Source organism: Artibeus jamaicensis, unplaced genomic scaffold (genome assembly GCF_021234435.1).
Source record: "Artibeus jamaicensis isolate MK-2021 breed Jamaican fruit bat unplaced genomic scaffold, CSHL_Jam_final scaffold_11, whole genome shotgun sequence".
Taxonomy (NCBI): Eukaryota; Metazoa; Chordata; class Mammalia; order Chiroptera; family Phyllostomidae; genus Artibeus; species Artibeus jamaicensis.
The window spans coordinates 2,947,816-2,967,608 of NW_026522027.1; the positions used below are offsets into that span (position 1 = coordinate 2,947,816).

At 42.3% G+C, this 19,793-nt stretch overlaps 2 protein-coding genes across 2 annotated transcripts in view; both read left to right on the forward strand.

Moving 5' to 3' along the window:
• Positions 1 to 19,583, forward strand: part of LOC119054424 (zinc finger protein 226) — a 34,242-nt gene extending 14,659 nt beyond the window's left edge. Inside the window, 2 exon segments of the mRNA XM_037152317.2 lie at positions 17,601 to 19,035; positions 19,037 to 19,583. Of these exon segments, the coding sequence (XP_037008212.2) occupies positions 17,601 to 19,035; positions 19,037 to 19,151 (1,550 nt within the window). The 3' untranslated portion in view covers positions 19,152 to 19,583.
• LOC119054426 (zinc finger protein 227) lies at positions 622 to 12,860 on the forward strand. The gene is made up of 5 exons (XM_053655727.1): positions 622 to 685; positions 3,973 to 4,116; positions 7,572 to 7,636; positions 10,988 to 11,114; positions 12,401 to 12,860. Exons 3-5 carry the CDS (start codon positions 7,574 to 7,576, stop codon positions 12,535 to 12,537), a joined length of 327 nt encoding a protein of 108 aa, XP_053511702.1. The 5' UTR covers positions 622 to 685; positions 3,973 to 4,116; positions 7,572 to 7,573; the 3' UTR covers positions 12,538 to 12,860.
• Positions 19,584 to 19,793: the final 210 nt, after the last annotated feature.

Below are 19,793 nucleotides of genomic sequence, written 5' to 3' on the forward strand. Positions count from 1 at the left end.
AGTGGCTCAAATTCCGTTTTAGGATATGCATTTAAGGTTCTACAGTTCCTTCTAAGTATTAAAATTTTGCTTTCTGTGAATATTTTTCTCCTAGTTCTGTCGATTTTGCTTTTAAAAGTTTGCTTTATATTTTGGACATTATACTTGATGAGTTTAAAGTAATCATGATGAATGTCTTTATATCTTATAATGCTTTTTTTCAGAGACTACTTCATCTAATATTAATATATTTTTAATTATAGAAATAATTTGAAGCCCAGGAAGATCCTTTCTCTAGAGAGGATTTTCATTTGTTCCTGCTAGGTGCTTGAAGATAACTAACAAAAATGATTCACTCTAATCAATTTTCAAGTACTGAGAGATTTTTTTTTAACCCTCACCCAAGGATTTTTTTTTTCCAAACATTTATTCATTTTTAGACAGGGGAAGGGAGGGAGAAAAAGAGAGAAACATCAATGTGTGGTTGCTGTTCACATGCACCCAACTGGGGACAGCCCGTAACCCGGGCAATATGCCCTGACCAGGAATCAAATCAGTGACTCTTTGGTTCGCAGGATGGTGCCCAATCCACTGAGTCACGCCAGCCATAGCTCAATGATGTTTTTATTCATTTTAAAGGGAGACAAAAGAGGAGTGAGAGAGAAAGAGAAAGAAGAAAGAGAAAGATCAATCATTTGCAACCCAGGTATGTGCCCTGACCAGGAACTGAACCCACTTACTTTTTGGTGTGTGAGATGAGAATCCAACCAATTGAGCCACCCCGCCAGGACTAGGATACCAAGGGATTTAGAGTTTGGCTTTATAGACAATCCATTTTTCTTTTACTCTTACTTCTAGGGGCAGCTATTTGGGGTTTTACCAGGATTCCTTCCGACCCAGACGCCCTTCAGAGGCCCCTGAACGTGGTTACTCAGCTCAAAATAACAATCGGTAGATGCTAACCAAGCAGACACTACCACCCTAAAATGTCACAAATTGGTGGAAATCTACACTGTCATTCTAGGGTTTACTGCTCAGAAACTCAAAGTGCTGGGAGGTATTTCCGCTCCAGGGACAGGAGTTTTAGCCACGTTTCTGTTGGAGGTTGTGGGAAGTGTAGTCTGGGACTGTGTAGCCACCAGCACTTCCGCCTCTGTCCGGCAGCGCTGGGGAATTCTGGTCAGTGGTTCAGGGCTCCCTCTAGTCGGAAGGAGGTATGGAATCGCTAGGTTGCTCCTAACCTTTTCCTGTAGTAATAAATGAATCTTGGATCCCAGAGGCTCCTCCAAGACTGGGATTGCCCAAGCTTAAACGGTGAGCCAGCGGGACCCTGGTCCTCATCCTGAGAGATTGAGAGGAGCCACGGGCCGCTGTGCAGCAGCTAGTTTGGAAGGGCTGATGCTCCCTAGGTTTGGGGGGGGGGGGGGGAGCCTGAATTGGTGTTGCCTGATTTGAAGGTCTCCTGGCGCCCCCCTACGGGCTTCTCTTACCTACCAGCCCCCTCTGCCGCTTCCTAGAGTAACATTATGCGAGACAATCTCCCTTGGCCTCATTTTTTCCTCTTCTCCAAAGTAGTGTCATCAGTGTATTCCCTTATAATTTTCTACAAGTCAATTCATTAAATGTTTGAAACAGCCTTATGATTTAGGTGCTGCTGTTAGGGATTATTTTTATTTTTATTGATTGATTTTAAGAGAGAAACATCGATTCATTGTTCCATTTATTTATTCATTCGTTGGTTGATTTTGTTTTTTTTTAATATTCACACAATATGTTTAGATAGAGGAAGAGCAAGAGAGAGAGAAACATTGATAAGTTGCCTTCCATATGCGCTGGGCCTGGAATCAAACCCTCAACCTTTTGGTGTACCTTTTGGCATAGGGTGAATCCTCCAAGCAACTGAAGGTACCTGGCCAGGGTGGTTGTTGATTCTTGTATGTGCTCTGAGGGGGGACAGAACCTACAACTTTGGCACATGGACACCATGCTCTAACCAACTGAGCTGCTTGGCCAGGGCTTTATTAGTGTTGGTTTTTAACAGATGCAGAAACAGAGGCGGTATTGAAGAAATAAAACATCCTACCCAAACAAACTTCTCTCTACACAATGTAGAAAACCAAGCTGTCTTATTACTGAATAAGCATACCCAGATCACAGTATTGTAGGTAATTTTTCAGATAAGGATTACAAAGAAAGAGATTTCTCCCCATTGATATAGGCAAGTAGTTACAAACCTTTTATACCATCCTACTTTTAACCAAAAAGTACATAGATTTTTAAGATTAACAAAATCTTGTCTTCCTATAAGAGGACTGCACCATTTGCTGCAAAGCCTTTGACAAATTCATCTTAAATTTACTTGGGAATCAGGTCTTACCGTGCTGACTTTATTCAAAGGATTAATAAAATGTATCTCTCTGCTAGCTCAGAGAAAGGCACCTTGGCTAGACTCCCACAGCGACAGGGACAGTGATTGTTATTTTTCTCAGATGTTAACAAAGGGGCTTTTGAAAACACTTCTGGGTTTTAAGCTGGGGAAGAGATTTACTTAGCCTCTAACAAGATTTACATATGTATCAAAAGATTAGAGAGAGACTCCAAAAGCACTGCTTTTGGAAATGCTCTATGAAGAAAAGGAGAAGGGAAACATTCTTTAGACAAAGAAAAAAAATTTTGTTTTCATTTACTCTTGATGAGTATATGTTGTTTGCTCAAGATTTACAGCCAGGAAGAAGCAGAACTGCCATTTAAACCCAAGGGTTTGGAGCCTCAAGTCTGTGTTTTTCATTTCTATGCTGTATATTTTTTTAAAAAGATTTTATTTATTTATCTTTAGAGGGGAAGGGAAGAAGAGAGGGAGAGAAATATCAATGTGTGGTTGCTTCTCATGTGGCCCCCACGGGGGACCTGGCCTGCAACCCAGGCATGTGCCCTGACTGGGAATTGAACCCACTGGTTAGCAGGCTGGTGCTCAATCTACCCAGCCACACCAGCCAGGGTTTTTTTGTTTTTGTTTTTTTTTTCTTTTTCTTTTTGTTGAGCCAGAGAGAAACTACTATCTGTTGTTCTACTTACTAATGCACTTGTTGGTTGATTCTTGCATATGCCCTGAGCAGGGATAATACCCACAACCTGGCATATTGAGACAAAGCTGTAATCAACTAAACAACGGAGCCAGGTCTGCTAGCATTTTGTTTGTCAGTGAGAAAAAGTCCTGGCATCAGAGAACTGCTTTGAGGCCAGCAAAATGGCAGGTAACCATTAAAGGGTTTTTCTGGAAGTTGTAGGCTTGTAGGCTGGAAACTCAGAGAGTCTGGTGATTTATTTTTTATTTTTTATTTTTTTTATTTTTAATAGTTCTAACAGCTTGGAATTGGTTTTTCCTCCTCTTGGGGTCCTGGGAAATGTATTTCCCAACTCTGTCCAAAGACAAGGGGTTCTGGGAAGTGTAGTTCTGCAGTGCTGTGTAAGCCGGGGCACTTTTGTCCAGCAAAGGGGAGGCCATCACCATGCTTTCTGGCCGGGAGGTGAGTCAGCCCTGCACCCCAAAGACCCCTCTGAGCCTTGCTGGCCTGAGCGTGGGACTAGGCGCTGCCTAGCTTGCTATTTTGCGATGGAGGAGTCTTGGTAGCCAGCGGAGGCTGAGAGGAGGGAGCGGAAGACCTGCTTCCTCGCTCACCAAGCGGAGGAGCTGCTCCTTCCATCAGTACAGTGTATGGCGAGTTGTTTCCTATCTCTGCGCTCTAATTTCCTCCTCCTTAAAAAAAAAAAAAAAATAGCAGGAGAGACCGTAACTACTGCTGAGGGGTGTGATCAGAATTAAAAGAGACAATACGTGTCCAAAGCTTAGAACGGTGGTGGCACTTGTTACAGCTACAGTTCATTCCCTCCCCAGTGCAGGGAGAGAGGAGCTCTGGGCTGCTGGCGCGAGGCCGTAGCCCCTCTGTCCTCCTGTTCTTCCCGAACTTGACTGAGTTTTCATCTCTTTTTAAGGAAGCTCTCAGTCACCCCGCGCCGGTGCCTGGGAATGTCCTCTGCAGTTTGCCCGTGAGACGGACGTAATCACACTGTCCCACGGCAAGAATTCCGCAAGGGAAGGAAGAAGGGACATCGTAGACCCTCACTGCATAGCTCCAGGTAAAGACTCAAGTACTTTCCTAGTCTGGCATCTCTGTTCTCAGTTAAGCAGGGTTCCTTCACTCAGTAAGTTACAACAACTAGGGAAATGTTTAAGTTTTGGTTTTGGTTTTGGTTTTCGTTTTAATAAACCTGAGAATGCTCCATTTGCTTCTTAATATGTATGTGTGTTGCTACCATGTGCACCTATTTTAAATATATCTTTATTTTTAAATTTACTGTCTTTACATTTTTTCCTTTTGTCTTCACTTTATTTCCTTCATCTGCTCTCAACTGGTTTTGAAATTACATGGGCTTCGTTATTTCTTAAATTTTGTAAAATGATCATCTTTTCAGCAAACACTGAACTTAAGTAGACTGTATTTTCATTCTGTAAAATATAGAGAAGAATGTATACTTAAAATTTGATAATGGGCCCTGGCTGGTGTAGCTCAGTGGATTGAGCGTGGGCCTGTGAACCAAAGTATTGCAGTTCGATTCCCAGTCAGGGCACATGCCAGGGTTGCAGGCCGGTTCCCTGCAGGCCAGTTCCCAGCAGGGGACGCATGAGAGGCAACCACACATTGATGTTTCTCTCCTTCCCTTCCCCTCTAAAGATAAATAAAGAAAATATTAAAATAAATAAATGAAATAAAAGTAAAAAAATTGATCATGGCTACCCACCACCACTTTTTTGTTTTTTGTTTATTTATTTATTTATTTTTAGAGAGAGAGGAAGGGAGGGAGAAAGAGGGAGAGAGAGACATCAGTGTGGGGTTGCCTCTCTTGCACCCCCTGGCTGAAACCCAGGCTCTGGCCCTGACTGGAAATAAACCAGTAACCTTTCTATTCACAAGCCAGCGCTCAATCCACTGAGCCATACCAGCCAGAGCACACCATCACTTTTTTAAACTTTAGGCTAGATTATGAAGGTTATATATATATATATTTTTTTTTTTATTATAACCACCCCTTAATTTTTCTAATGGTTCTTGGAAATTTTCTAAAAAGATACTACCAAACACATTTACAAATGTTTTCTTTGTTTTTTTTCAGAGTTCATTTAGTCATAAATTTTCTCCATATATATTTGGCTAAAATATCATTGTCTGTCCCTCATGTAAATAATCATTTAGTTGAGCATAGAATTTAAGGCCAACAGTTATTTTCTTCACTTTGAACACATTATTTAGTGGTCTTAGATCTCCTTTCTGTTTCCCTGTTTCAGACTAATTGTCATTTCTATTAGGTAAACTGTTTTCTTTGTGGGAGCTTTAAGGATTTCTGTTGTTTTTAGGTTTATTTGTTTATTTAATCTTTTGCATTCCTGAGTTCCACTCTAATTTATTTAGGAGTATATTTACTTTTATTTATACTATTTAGAGTTTCTATTTATGAGCTCAGCAATTATCTCTTGAAATAAGGCCCCTCTGCCATTTGTTCCATTGTCCTCTCACACTCCTGGTAGACAAATGTTAGGGCCTCTCAGTCTGTCTTCCAAGTTTCTTGAATCTTTTGTATCTTTCTCTTTGCTATAGGTTTTTCTTCACCTCCAGGCATATAGGATAAAAGGCTTTTGATCAATAAGCCTTTTCTTGCTTTATGAAGTAAATTGACCCAAAAATGATACTTTTTAGAAAAGAAATACCAGCCATCAGTAAAATATGATTAGGGCAACAAATGATTAGGTAAGAAAAAATTTTAGCTAAAGAATTAGGGCTTTCAGAGGTTAAAGGTGACTTTCCTAAAGGTGACAATAATAAATGAAGTCCAGACCTTCCGGGTCTTTTAGTTGTTTTTGTTGGAAAGGGCATTTGCAAAACAGTCAGTCTCTAACTTTTAATGGTTCCGCTTAGGGTTTTTCAACTTTACGATAATACAAAAGCAATATGAATTCAGTATCTTTTCCTAGGCTAGCATTATGTGGTACAACACTTATGATGCTGGGCAGCAGGCACAAGATACAGCTCCCAGTCAAGATGCATTGCCAGCATTTTTTGGATATTGTGTTTCATGTTTGCACATCCTGACATGTCTACAAAATGCCCATCTGTGTCTCTTGCTTCTGGTCAGAGGAAAGAGAAGTCAACAGTTACTCTTGAGATGAATTTCAAGATAACTGCCCAGCTGTAGGCTAATGTAAGTGTTCTGGGAACATTTAAGGTCGGCTAGGCCAAGCTATGATGTTCCGTATGTTAGATGTATTAACTGCATTTTGACTTATGATATTTTCAAGTATACAGTGGGTTGATTGGAAAATAACTGCAGCCTAAGTCAAGGAGCATCTATACAGCTTGTGATGCAAAGTATTACCCGCTTGTTTTGTAGCTACAAGAAAAAAGGATTCCTGGTTATCTCTTTAAAGATTTTATTTATTTATTTAATTTTTAAAAATATTTTATTTATTTTTAGAGAGGGGGGAAGAGAGGGAGAAAGAGAGGGGGAGAGGAATACCAATGTGTGGTTCTCACGTGGCCCCCAGGGGGGACCTGACCCCCAACCCAGGCATGAGCCCTGAAAGGGAATCAAACTGGTGACCCTTTGGTTCGCAGCCTGCACTCAATCCACTGAGCTACATAAGCCAGGGATATTTATTTATTTTTAAACAGAGGGGAAGGGAAGGAGAAAGAGAATGAGGGAAACATTACTGTGTGGTTGTCTCTTGAGCCTGCAATCCAGGCATGTGCCCTGACTGGGAATCAAACCAGCAATCCTTTGGTTTGGAAGTCAGCACTCAGCCCACTGAGCCACATCAACCAGGAACCGATTCTTGGTTATTAGAACTTTCCATTGATTTATTTAGTCCTTGCGATTTATGAGTCTTATACAGATGACTGGAGTGAGGAGTAGAGAGGTTGTGCTTTTGTTTGTTGTTGTTTTAATATTTTTTATTTATTTATCTTTCGAGGGGAAAGGAAGGAGAAGAGAAATATCAATGTATAGTTGCCTCTCCTGTATCCCCTGCTGGGAACTGGCCTGCAACCCAGGCATGTTCCCTGACTGGGAATCAAACCGCAATCCTTTGGTTCAAAGGACCACGCTCAATAGCCAGGGCGCTTTTGTTTTGTTTTGATTTGTTAACGCCCCTGCTGTTAAACAGATGGTAAGTATCACTTCTGGGATTTAAACCTAGGCGCCCGATCCCAGAACACTTACGCGTGCGTGCACGTGCGTGTGTGTTCATGCGTGCGTGCGTATGTGTGTGTGTGTGTGTGTGTGTGTTTACAGTGCCTCTCATTTCTTACTATCCCTGGGATCAGAAATCCTTATAGTAGGAATACTGCCTTTGGTTGTGCAGATCGTCCCTGGCTGACAAACCCATTAGTAACTGTAGTCTCTGCCATGCTCTGCTTATCAAGCTGCATGTGGCTGCATCTGCCCGGAAGTAGGAGTGTCCTGGTGTGATTTCTGCACAGGTCCACGTGGGCTCACGACAGCTCTGGCCTGTGTCTCATGGCTTCCTTATCCTTTCCCAGTTATGCCTTCTCAGGACTCTGACCTTCCCCAGAAGGAGCAGCAGGAGAAAATGACCAAGCTTCAGGTAAATAAATCACTCTTCTTCGTCTCCTAAGATGTGATTTGATTTCTCAAAGATTAGGCACATCTTTTTTTCTTTCTTGGAAAGGTTGGTGGAAAACAGCAGATCTTGAGGGCATGTGGTGCGCCAGACTGTGTATATTTTGTTTGATCTTTATTATTTCACAAAATCTTTGAGAAAAATAATAGAGATGTGAAATAGACACAAATAATTTCCATTATACTGCTCTATTTACAAACTATCTGTTGTCACTTTCCCATATCCTTTTGTTACATGCATGCACAACATTTGCAGTATCAGCATTGAAGGGATATATTTATATATATTAGTAAGGGCTTAATATTGACAATTTTTTAAAGATCTTATTTATTTATTTTTAGAGGGTGGGTAAAAGAGGGAAAAAGAGAAAAATCAATGTGTGGTTGCCTCTTGCCCGCCCCCTCCTGGGGACCTGGCCTGCAACCCAGGCATGTGCCCTGACTGGGAATCAAACTGGTGACCCTGTGGTTCGCAGGCCAGCACTCAGTTCACTGAGCCACACCAGCCAGGGCTAATATGGACAATTTTTATTAAGATTAGTAAGATAAAGAAAAACCCAATCGAATATGAGTAAAAGAAATTAATAGAAGTGTTACCCAGAAAAAGTAAATTTATGAAGAAAATAATGATCATTAATAACTGTGCAAGTAGCCCTGGCTGGTATAGCTCAGTGGATTGAGCACGGGCTGTGAACCAAAGGATTGCCAGTTTGATTCCCAGTCAGGGCACATGCCTGGGTTGCGGGCCAGGTCCTCAGTGGGGGCCATGTGAGAGGCAACCACACATTACTGTTTCTCTCCTTCTCTGTCTCCCTCCCTTCCCCTCTCTCTAAAAATAAATTAAATCCTTTAAAAAATAACTGTGCAAATGTTAATAAAACTTTATTTCACTTAGGTTGTCGAAGATTTTTTTAAGAGGCATTGTGTCCTGTTTGGCCAGAGCCTAGAGGGTCAGGGATATTTGTACTTTCACATGAGAGATGACTTGGGCAAACCTTTTGAGAGGTAAATCCGCAACCTGCTTTCACATTTTTTAAGTTCATATTCTGTGAACTTAAAACTTGGCTACTTCTTAGCAAAGATCTCTGTAAGAAGCCCTTTGGCCCTGGCTGTTGTGGCTCAGTGGATTGAGCGCGGGCTGCGAACCAAGGGGTCGCCGGTTTGGTTCCCAGTCAGGGCATGTGCCTGGGTTGCAGGCCAGGTCCCCAGTAGGGGGCGTGTGAGAGGCAGCCACACAGTGATGTTTCTCTCCCTCTCTTTTTCCCTCCCTTCCTTCTCTCTAAAAGTAAATAAAATCTTTAAAAAAAAAAAAGCTCTTTGCAGCATTTATTACAAGTAGAAATCCATAATTAATTATATGGTTGTATTAATTAAAGCTAAATCATGTTTGTAGGAATACTATGAAGTCATAAACTGTAATAAAAGAGGTTATAATGATAACACCTGTTCAAATTTATTGAGCATTCATTATGTGCCAGGCACCATTTTAACTGCTTTACAAATGTTCACTTACTCAGTCCTTTTGAATATCCTGCAGTTTAGACACCATTGTCGAGGAGAGGAAGCGGAGATTGTTAGAGGTCAGGGAATTTGCCCAACATTAAAACCTCGGCATTTGAACTCAGCCTGTGCCCTCACCAGCTGTGAATGCTGCAGTAGGTGCATATGGCGTGTGCCTGGAAAACGCAGAGGAAAACCTATAGACCTGTCCTGGGAGATTCTGAAGGCTTGTGAACTTTGCAAATGTTAAAAACAGTGGTTGAGCACAAGCTTTGTGGAGAAGCAGGGAGGAGGTAACGAGAGAGGGACAACTGGGACCAGAAGCCCTCTGTGTGTGCTAACAGGTTTCTTTCTTAACCATTTTTAAAATTGTTGACGCTAGTACACCTGTCCCCCATTTCCTCCCACTTTGCTCGCCTCCACCCAGCCCCTCCTTCCCCCAACCCCGGCCTTCACCATACTGTTGTCTGTGTCTGTGAGTTATGCATTTATGTTCTTCGGCTGATCTTGTCACCCTTTTTCCCAATCCCTCCCACCAACCTCCTCCCCTCTGAGATCTGTCAGTCTGTTCCATGTGTCCATGCCTCTGTTTCTGTTTTGTTCATTAGTGTATTTTATTCATTAGATTCCACATATAAGTGAGATCATATAATATTTGTCTTTCTCTGACTGGCTTATTTCACTAGCATAATACTCTCCAGGTCCATCCATGCCACTGCAAAAGGTAGGAGTTTCTTTTTCTTTCTTTCTTTTTTTAATAGCTGTGTAGTATTCCATTGAGTAAATGTACCACAGCTTTTTCATCCACTCATCCACTGATGGGCACTTGGGCTATTTCCAGATCTTGGCTATTGTAAATAATGCTGCTGTGAACACAGGGGTACATATTTATCCGGATTCTTAGAATATATTCCCAGAAGTGGGATTGCTGGGTCAAAAAGGCAGTTTCTTTTTTAATTTTTTGAGGAAACACCATACTGTTTTCCACAGTGGCTGCACCAGTCTGCATTCCCACCAACAGTGCATGAGGGTTCCCTTTTCTCCACATCTTCACCAGCACTTGTTGTTTGTTGATTTATTGGTGGTATCCAATCTGGCAAGTGTGACAAATGGAACTACATCAAACTAAAACCTCCCCTCTTCTCCTTCCCTTCCCCTCTCTCGAAAAATAAATAAATAAAATAAAATTAAAAAAAAAAAAAAAGCTTCTGCACAGCAAAGGGGAATCCACTGTATGGGAAAACATATTTGCCAATGATACATCTAGTAAGGGGTTAATCTCCAAAACATGTAAAGAACTTATACAACTTGCCCTGGCTGGTGTGGCTCAGTGGATTGAGCCCTGGCCTGTGATCCAAAAGGTTGCTGGTTGGATTCCCAGTGAGGGCACATGCCTGGGTTACAGGCCAGGTCCCCAGTAGGGGTTGCAAGAGTCAACCAATGGATGTTTCTCCCCCTCTCTTTCTCCCTTTCTTCCCCTCTCTCTAAAATAAATAAATAAATAAATAAAACAATCTTTTTTTAAAATAAGAAACTTGTACACCAGAAGACAAACAATTTAATTAAGAAATGGGCCAACGGACTGAATAGACACTTTTCCCAAGAGGATGCACAGATGGCCAGTAGTCATAAGGAAAAATGTGCAACATCAGTAATCACCAGAGAAATGCAAAATTAAAACTACAGTGACACATCACCTCGCACCTTCCAGAATGTGACAGTTTTTTTAGTAATCTTGTTTTAACTTCTCGATGGTAACCCTTCTTCCAGTGGACCTCTGTTGCAAGATTGAGGTTGCCTGTGTTTGGTGTTGTAGGAGGCGGTGACCTTCAAGGACGTGGCTGTGGTCTTCACGGAGGAGGAGCTGGGGCTGCTGGACCCGTCCCAGAGGAAGCTGTACCGAGACGTGATGCTGGAGAACTTCCGGAACCTGGTCTCCCTGGGTGAGGACTGGCGCCCTCTGATACTGAACCTCGGCCCCTTTGAGGGTCTCTGTGTCCTCAGTTGTTCGCAGTGTTATACCTTTTGAAATAGTCCCCTGACCTCGAAGACAGTATTTGTAACCCTTGGGACTACAGGCAAAGGTTTTCCAGTCTTTCTTTCAGAGAAAATTCTGTCCAGGGGTGACTTTGCCACCACGCCCTCTCCCCTTCCCCCCTTCCCACCCCCCCAGACATTTGTCAATGTCTGCAGACAGTTTGATTTTCACAACTGGGGGAGGGGTGCTACTAGCTGGTAGGGCTGGCGATGCTGCTTAACCTCCAGTGCACAGAACAAGCCCCACAATGGCCCAAAATGTCAGCAGTGCTCGCTTGAGGAACCCTGTTTTAAGTGAATGAGAAATGGGCAGCTTAGCTTCTATACATCGTCTTTCAGATTATATTTGTGCCCCATTGAAGGGTCATGGAATCAACCTAGGACATTGTACAGGGGTGGGCAAAGGTAGGCTTACAAGTTGTGAGTGACATTTCTTTTGAGTGAAAAAAGCTACTGTAATAATCATAGCCTGCATGTCTCTTTCCATACGAACAGCTGCAAGCCTGCTTTTGCCCACCGCCCCCATACCGGCATTACCTTTTTTCCATAACATAGATTCTATCTGTATTCTATTTTATTCTGTCAGCGTTCCTTGTTGAGACCTTTCTGTTCACATTGCAGCCCAAACTGTGACCATCTGTAGTGAGTGGTGTGAGAGCGTGGGAAACGCGATGGAAACAGGCGTTGGTAGAACCTCATTTTACCTAAATGTAGACGTGAACTAGGTCATGACCTAAATTTATTTCTTATTTCAGCTCGTGATCTAAAGCAGGGGTGTCGAACTCGTTTTCACCGGGGGCCACATCAGCCTCGCGGTTGCCTTTGAAGGGCCGAATGTAATTTTAGGACTAATTTTACATTTAGTATAAGTGTAACTACTTCTTAAGTGGGGCAGGGAGCTTGGCGCTGCTGCCACCAGGTAGAAACAAAGCACCAGGCCAGATAAAACAAGGTGGAAGGCCGGGTTCAGCCTGCGGGCCTTGTGTTTGCCACCTGTGATCTAAAAGTTCTTAAAATACCACTTTGCTGGTTCTGAGGACTATGGAATTTGAACAAATATGTTTCAGCTTTGTGCACATCATTCATATATCTATGTATCTATATCTATTTATATCTATCTATATAGAGGTATAGATATATAAATATAGATAGATATCTGCTTTTTCACAGGACGTCTTTTCCTTCAAACCAGGTATGGCAGCCCAGTCGGAGGCAGAAGAAAACTTCTGGATGATGGAAAGAGAAACCCAAAGAAATGGGGCTTCTGGTGAGAACGATGTGGCTGTTTTTTTCTGGTTCCAGAGAATCTGCTATTTACCACGTCCATGATGAGCACTCTGACCCCGGGGTTGTCACCTCCTGCCTGGGCTGTGACAACAGCCTCCACACCAGCCTCCATGCTTTGCTCTCTTGCACCCTCATAATCTAGTCCCTGCAGACTGATTCTATAGGAAGCGAGTGAGAATGTGCCACTCCTTGGCTCAGAGCCCTGCAAAGACTTCCCATTTCACTTCGAGTCCTTACAGGATGGCCAGACCCTACCTGATCTGGCCTCCTCACCGACTTCCTATTTAATTGCCTCTCCTTTCCCGCTGACTCAGACCATTCCTGCCATCCTGGCCCACTTCAAGTGTCCTTTTCTTTTTCAGGGAATTTGCCTTCCTTCCTCCCTCCCTCCCTCCCTCCCTCCCTCCCCCCTCCCTCCCTCCCTCCCTTCCTTCCTTCCTTCCTTCCTTCCTTCCTTCCTTCCTATAATCATGGATCTTCTTTTTCTTTTAAGATTTTAAAATTTATTTATTTTTACAGAGAAGGGAAGGGAGGGAGAAAGAGAGGGAGAGAACCATCAATGTGTGGTTGCCTTGCACGCTTCCCACTGGTGACCTGGCCCACAACCCAGGCCTGTCCCCCAACTGGGTATCAAACCAGCTTTGGTTTGTAGGCTGGTGCTCAATCCACTGAGCCACACCAGCCAGGGCAAGGACTTTGCCTAGCTTTCCTCTGCCTCACTGTAAAGTCCTACAGCCACTTCTTTACCCAGGTCTTTGCCCAGATTTCATCTCATCAGATAGGCTGTCTGTGTCTGCCCTGTTTGAAATACCGTCTCTCCATTCTCCACCTCCTTGCCCTGCCTTATTTTCTGTCTAAGCACTGATACCCTGCTGACCTAGGAGCATGTTTTTCATTTACTTGTTCATCATCAATCTCACGAAAGTGGGAATTGGTGGAGTTTTACTTATTATGTCTACTCAAAGCCTCCAGTGGGCCTTCTGCATAGTAGGTGTTCAGTACACAATTGTTGAATGAATACATTTTTTTAAATAATTTCTGTGCTTTTCAGTAGAGGTGAGGACGCTCTCCTCATAGCTTCAACTTCCTGTCTGTGAAGAAGGCCTCACCCATGACCCCAGCCAGCCTTTAACTCTTCCACCTGCCCTCCCACTTCTTCACTTTTCACTTCATTTTTGACTTCCTTTCTCTTCCCTTTGTTCCTTTCTCTTTAATTTGCATATTTGTCAGTTTTGCCCACCTAAAAATCACAAATTCCTAGGGAATGTATCCCTTGGCTGAAAAACAAAATAGAGAGGCTTGTCTGCAAACATGATAACCCAGGCCCTGAATGGTGCGAGCAGTTGACAGCCACCACGGGTCTTCTTTTGTCTATTTCGCCTTTTCTGTCTACACGTCGCCTCGAGTTTCTGTCACTCAGCAGTGACAGATGCTGCACTTTACCGGGTCTCATTTTAGGAACTTTAGGAATGAAGATCCTAAGTATGGTCTCTCTTCACTTTTGCATAATAGACCAAGTCTCTCTTTTAACGAATCTGGTAGCATTTTTGGTCACTTTTTCTCAAAGGGTTTTTTGAACTCTTCAACATCAGCATGTTTTGGGAATTTTCAGTCATGCTCCATGTACAAATATTGTGCTACCCCAAAATATTCCACAGGTTTAGAGCACACTAGTATGATGAATGGGTTATTTTGGAACATTTCTTTCCAGTGAATCTAACATAATTCTAATTTCTTAGACATCTTTAAAGACATAAAGATTAATAGTTGTTAACCTTAGAATAGCAATTTTCAACTGGTGTGCCCTGGCACACTGGTGTGCTGCAAGAATTTTTAAAACGTAATACCTTACTATTTATTCAGGGGCACTGACCTCTTTTCCCTTAGGTTGTCAAAGAAAAAAATGATAACATCCAATATAACAGTGGCCATCTGGTATGAATGAATCAAAATTACACCTATGTTTTTTGTCAGACTGGCAAAAAGGCAACATTTTTTTTGCTGTTCTGAAGAATTTTAAAGTCATTATGTGTATCATGAGATTTGTTGAAAATTGTCACCTTAGAAGACAAAAGCTGTTCACAGTCAGAGTGTATGACTGAATTTTCAAAATTATCAGTGCTGACAGGCTAGGCCTTACAGTTCATCCATTCTTATATAACAATTTCATTCGGCCACTTTTGAGGGCAATCGGCCTCTTCCATCCAGCCAACTGCCCATTCAGCCACCCAGCCTTCTCTTTTCTACTTGAACAATCATAAAACCTATATGTGGTTGTTTATAATTTCAAAGTGGTTATTTCCAAAGTCAAAAGGCATTGACATACTTGTGGAGAAATCCTGATTAGGAAAGAAAATTAGATTTCAAAGAAATTTACCAATGCAACTAGGAGCCTAGTGATATTAAGTAGCTGATGTCACAGTCAGTGGGAGAAGCCTTTTACTTGGAATGAGCTCTGAACGTAAACATGGAAGTTTGCCCTGACACCACAGGCCAAGGGCACAGTCCTCCAGGAGTCTTCAGACACCAGCGGGGGCTTCCAAGGTCATCTTCACTTGTGACCAACTGGCTACAAATTCTGTAACAATTTGCTAGAACAACAGAACTCAGGAAAATGCTATACTTACAAATTTTGTTACAGTAAAAAGGACACATCAGAACTCACAAAGGGACAGATGCGTAGGGTGTGGTCTGAGAGAGATCCTCCTGCCTGCCTCTTCTCAAGACATTTGTGATTACTTTTTGGCCTATCCAGAAAATTCAAGATAACCTCCCTATCTCAAGAGCCTTAATTTAATCAGAGCTTTTTGCCAAGAATAGTAACACTCTCCTAGGTTCTAGGGATTAGGGTGTGGACATCTTTGGATATGGTCCAGTTGGGGCCATTCAGTCTGCCTACCATACCCAGAGCTGTGTATATACCTGTTGAGGTTTTCAGCTTGTGTTATTAAACTAACTTTCCATTTAAGTAAATTAATTTTTAAGGACTTACTACCTCTCTTGCCCACCCCCCAAAACACTTGAAACCAGTGGCTTCCATATAATTTCAGTCAAGCCCTCAATAAGAAATATTCTATATCTTGCCCTGGCTGGTGTAGCTCAGTGGATTGAGTGCTGGCCTGAGAACCAAGGGGTTGCCAGTTCGATTCCCAGTTGGGGTACGTGCCTGGGTTGCGGGCCAGGTCCCCAGTGGGGGGTGCGTGAGAGGCAGCTACACATTAATTTTTCTCTTCTTCTCCCTCCCTCCCTCTCTGTCTAAAAACAAATAAAATCTTTTTTTTTTTTAAAGAATATTCTAATCTTGACTCAGCATAATGTTTGTACATATTTACATGTATGTCTACAACTGAAACAAGCATTTCAGGTAGTTGTACCCTTCCTGCTTCTGATATACTTCTCAAGTTTTTATTCTATTTCTTTTAAAAAAATATTTGCTGCAATCAAATGGGATCAGTTTCAGAGTTCACTAATATGTCCCAGCAATTTGAGAAATTCTGTTGCAATGGGAATAGAGCAGTAAAAGAAACTGCGTGTTTTCCTGGTGCTTTACTTCTAAGTGAGTCTAAGAAGGCAAGAAAAATTGAGGAAGTGTATAATAAATCAGGTGTAATAAATAAGTGCTGTGGGGCAAAATAAAGCAGGAAAGGCAAATGGGAGCAATCAAAAGTATCTGGGGTGGGGAGGAATTCCTTTGTGTTGGGTGATTCCTTTGTGTCAGGAAGCCTCACCCAGTTGAGTGACATGTGAGTAGATACCTGAAAGGAATGAGGAAAAACAAGGTTCATGGCATTCAGGGAGAGAGCTGTTCAAGCGGAATAGACCTCTCCCTTCCTACTTCTTCAGGGTTGCCTCTGAGAGACTGCACTGTGCCCTGTTCCTTCTCCCAAGTTTTTCCTCGGTTGTGAAAGATGGGTTTTCCATTTTCCGCTTCTTTTTACAGAACCCTGCTTTACTTTTCCAGGTGAAGAACAATCAATATTATCCCAACCATCCTCCAAATTTACTCCTGGGAGATCATTCCTACCAGGACCTAAAATCCCATTTTATGCTTACAGTCTGAGCTTTCGTAACCTAATGAGGTAGAACCTTACCGGTCACAAGAGTAGTGTGGACAAGGTGGAATGGCGATTGTCCTTGTTGCCCTGTAGCCACCTCATTGCAGATGTCAGCTTTTGTGTTAAATGTTAGATTTAATGGCTCTGAATGGGTCGCCTTTACTCTTAGTGGGTAAGGGCCTGACCATTCTATTTTTTGCTTCTACTTGCATGGAAATGCAAGAACAGGATACATGATGTTGTATAGATATGACCCTTCCCTTGGTTTACTAAGGCCTTATCATAAGCGTGAAATCCTGCCATTTCTGAACAAAGCATTCACTTGTCCACATCACAGAATAACAAAGCATCTCACTTGTCTGCTTTTTCTTATAGGCAGCAAGAATCAAAATGAGGTGGAGCCTCTTCAAAGAGTTGCATTAAAGTACCTTTCACAGGAAGAGCTATCCTGCTGGCAAATCTGGAAACAGGTCACAAGTGATTTAACCAGGTGTTTTCAGAAGGGAAGTTCCTGGTTACTACAAGGCAATTCTGATCGGGTTTCTCAAAGTGAGAATGATATAGTAAAGTGTAAAGGTGATAGCTCCTGTTACATTGAAAATCAAGAGTTTTTCAATTTCAAGCATTCTTGTGGGAATATATACCTCAGTGAGTCACAGAATCAGAGCAGAGATAAGAAAATTCATGGGGAAAATAACCTGTATGTCTGTGGAGCCTCCATGAAGAAATCACCACTTAGTGAACATATTAAAATTAACGTAGAACAGAAACCCCACAAACCTAATGACTGTGAGAAAAGCATGAATGACAGTTTCACTCAGCATTTATTCTGCAGAGAGGAACTCTGTCTGTGTAGTGAGTATAGAAAGGGCTTCTGTTACAGCTCAGTGCTTTCAAGTCACCAGAATGTCTGCCCAGGAGGGAAGTGCTCCCATCAGAACTCTCTGCAGACTCATCAGAGGAATCACGCAGGAGAGGAACCTGCTAAATGTCATGACTCCCAAGATTGCTTCCGTGAGGGCTCTTTCCATTCTCATTCCAATCAGGCAGGAGAGAAGGTCCACCAGTGCGACAGCTGTGGCAAGGGATTCAGTAGCAGCACAGGTCTTGCCATTCATTACAGAACTCACACTGGAGAGAAACCTTATAAATGTGAGGAATGTGGTAAATGTTTTAGTCAGAGTTCAAACTTTCAATGCCATCAGAGAGTGCACAGTGAAGAAAAGCCGTACAAATGTGAAGAGTGTGGTAAGGGCTTCGGTTGGAGTGTTAATCTTCGTGTTCATCAGAGGGTCCACAGGGGTGAGAAACCCTATAAATGTGAGGAGTGTGGGAAGGGCTTTACTCAGGCTGCCCATTATCACATCCATCAGAGGGTCCACACTGGAGAGAAACCTTATAAATGTGATGTCTGTGGTAAGGGCTTCAGTCACAACTCACCATTAATATGCCATCGGAGGGTTCACACCGGAGAGAAACCATACAAATGTGAGATGTGTGGGAAAGGCTTCACTCGTAATACAGATCTTCACATCCATTTCCGAGTTCACACAGGAGAGAAACCCTACAAATGTAAGGAGTGTGGGAAGGGCTTCAGTCAGGCTTCAAACCTTCAAGTTCATCAGAATGTCCACACTGGGGAGAAACGGTTCACATGTGCAGTATGTGGGAAGGGCTTCAGTCAGTCTTCAAAGCTTCAGACCCACCAGAGGGTCCACACTGGAGAGAAACCCTACAAATGTGATGTGTGTGGTAAGGACTTCAGTTACAGTTCCAATCTTAAACTGCACCAAGTTATTCACACTGGAGAAAAACCATACAAATGTGAGGTGTGTGGCAAGGGCTTCAGTTGGAGATCGAATCTTCATGCTCATCAGAGACTCCACTCAGGAGAGAAGCCCTATAAATGTGAGGAGTGTGATAAGAGCTTCAGTCAGGCCATGGACTTCCGGGTTCATCAGCGAGTCCACACTGGAGAGAAACCATACAGATGTGGTGTGTGTGGGAAGGGCTTTAGTCAGTCCTCTGGTCTTCAGTCCCATCAGAGAGTCCACACTGGGGAGAAGCCATACAAATGTGATGTCTGTGGAAAGGGCTTTAGGTACAGTTCACAGTTTATATACCATCAGAGAGGCCACACTGGAGAAAAACCTTACAAATGTGAGGAATGTGGGAAAGGTTTTGGTAGGAGCTTGAATCTTCGCCATCATCAGAGGGTTCATACAGGAGAGAAACCCCATAAGTGTGAGGAGTGTGGTAAGGCCTTTAGTCTTTCTTCAAATCTTAGAGTCCATCTGAGCATTCACATTAGAGAGAAACTGTTTAAATGTGAGGAGTGTGGGAAGGGCTTCAGTCAGAGTTCACGTCTTCAGGCCCATCAAAGAGTTCACACTGGAGAAAAACCGTACAGCTGTAATGAATGTGGTAAGGACTTCAGTCACCGTTCTCGCCTTACGTGCCATGAGAAAGTCCACACTGGTAAGAATCTTTAAGAATGAAAAATGTGTTCAGTCAAGTCATACAGCTTCTAGTTCTTGGAGAGTCCATGTCGGTGATAAATACTGTGAAGTACTGAGAGTGGAAAGGGGTTTCTTCAGGTAGAATCTAACATATTTCATGGGGAAATGGTGGCTAGAACCAGAGTAACAGGAATAGGATTCATGTTCAAGGGAGAAATATGATGTAACCCTCTTGGTAAGATCCAGTTGATATAAATGATCTTTCATAGTGAAAACATTCAAAAAGAATGTGTAAAAAGAATATTTGCCATATAATACCTAGTTTGGGGGCAGTGGCATTAGGGAAGGTTTTGGATTATTTTCCCATTAACTTCTATTTTATATGTATTTACAGTGACCATTATTTTTACTAAAGCTGAAAAGCTATGAAAAATGAAATGAATGAAATAAAGTAGCTAAAAATTTCCTGTACACAAGAACTCATAATATGATTGCCTTATTTTACATGGCATATTGGATTAAAATTAAGGAATATAACCCCAAAAGTGAATCTTTGCTCTTCAGTAGTAAATTTTATCTGCTGCAGATGTATATGACAGAACATGCGTTGCATCGGTTGTTATAAAAGCAAACATAGAAATCAGTTGGATTGCCAAAAATATTTTATAACTCATAGATCCAGTGACATACTATGCAAACACCAAATGAGAGAGGTAAATTTATAGTTAGGGATGTTGAAAGATATCCAGAATATGGAAAACAAAGCATGGGATTTATATGTGAC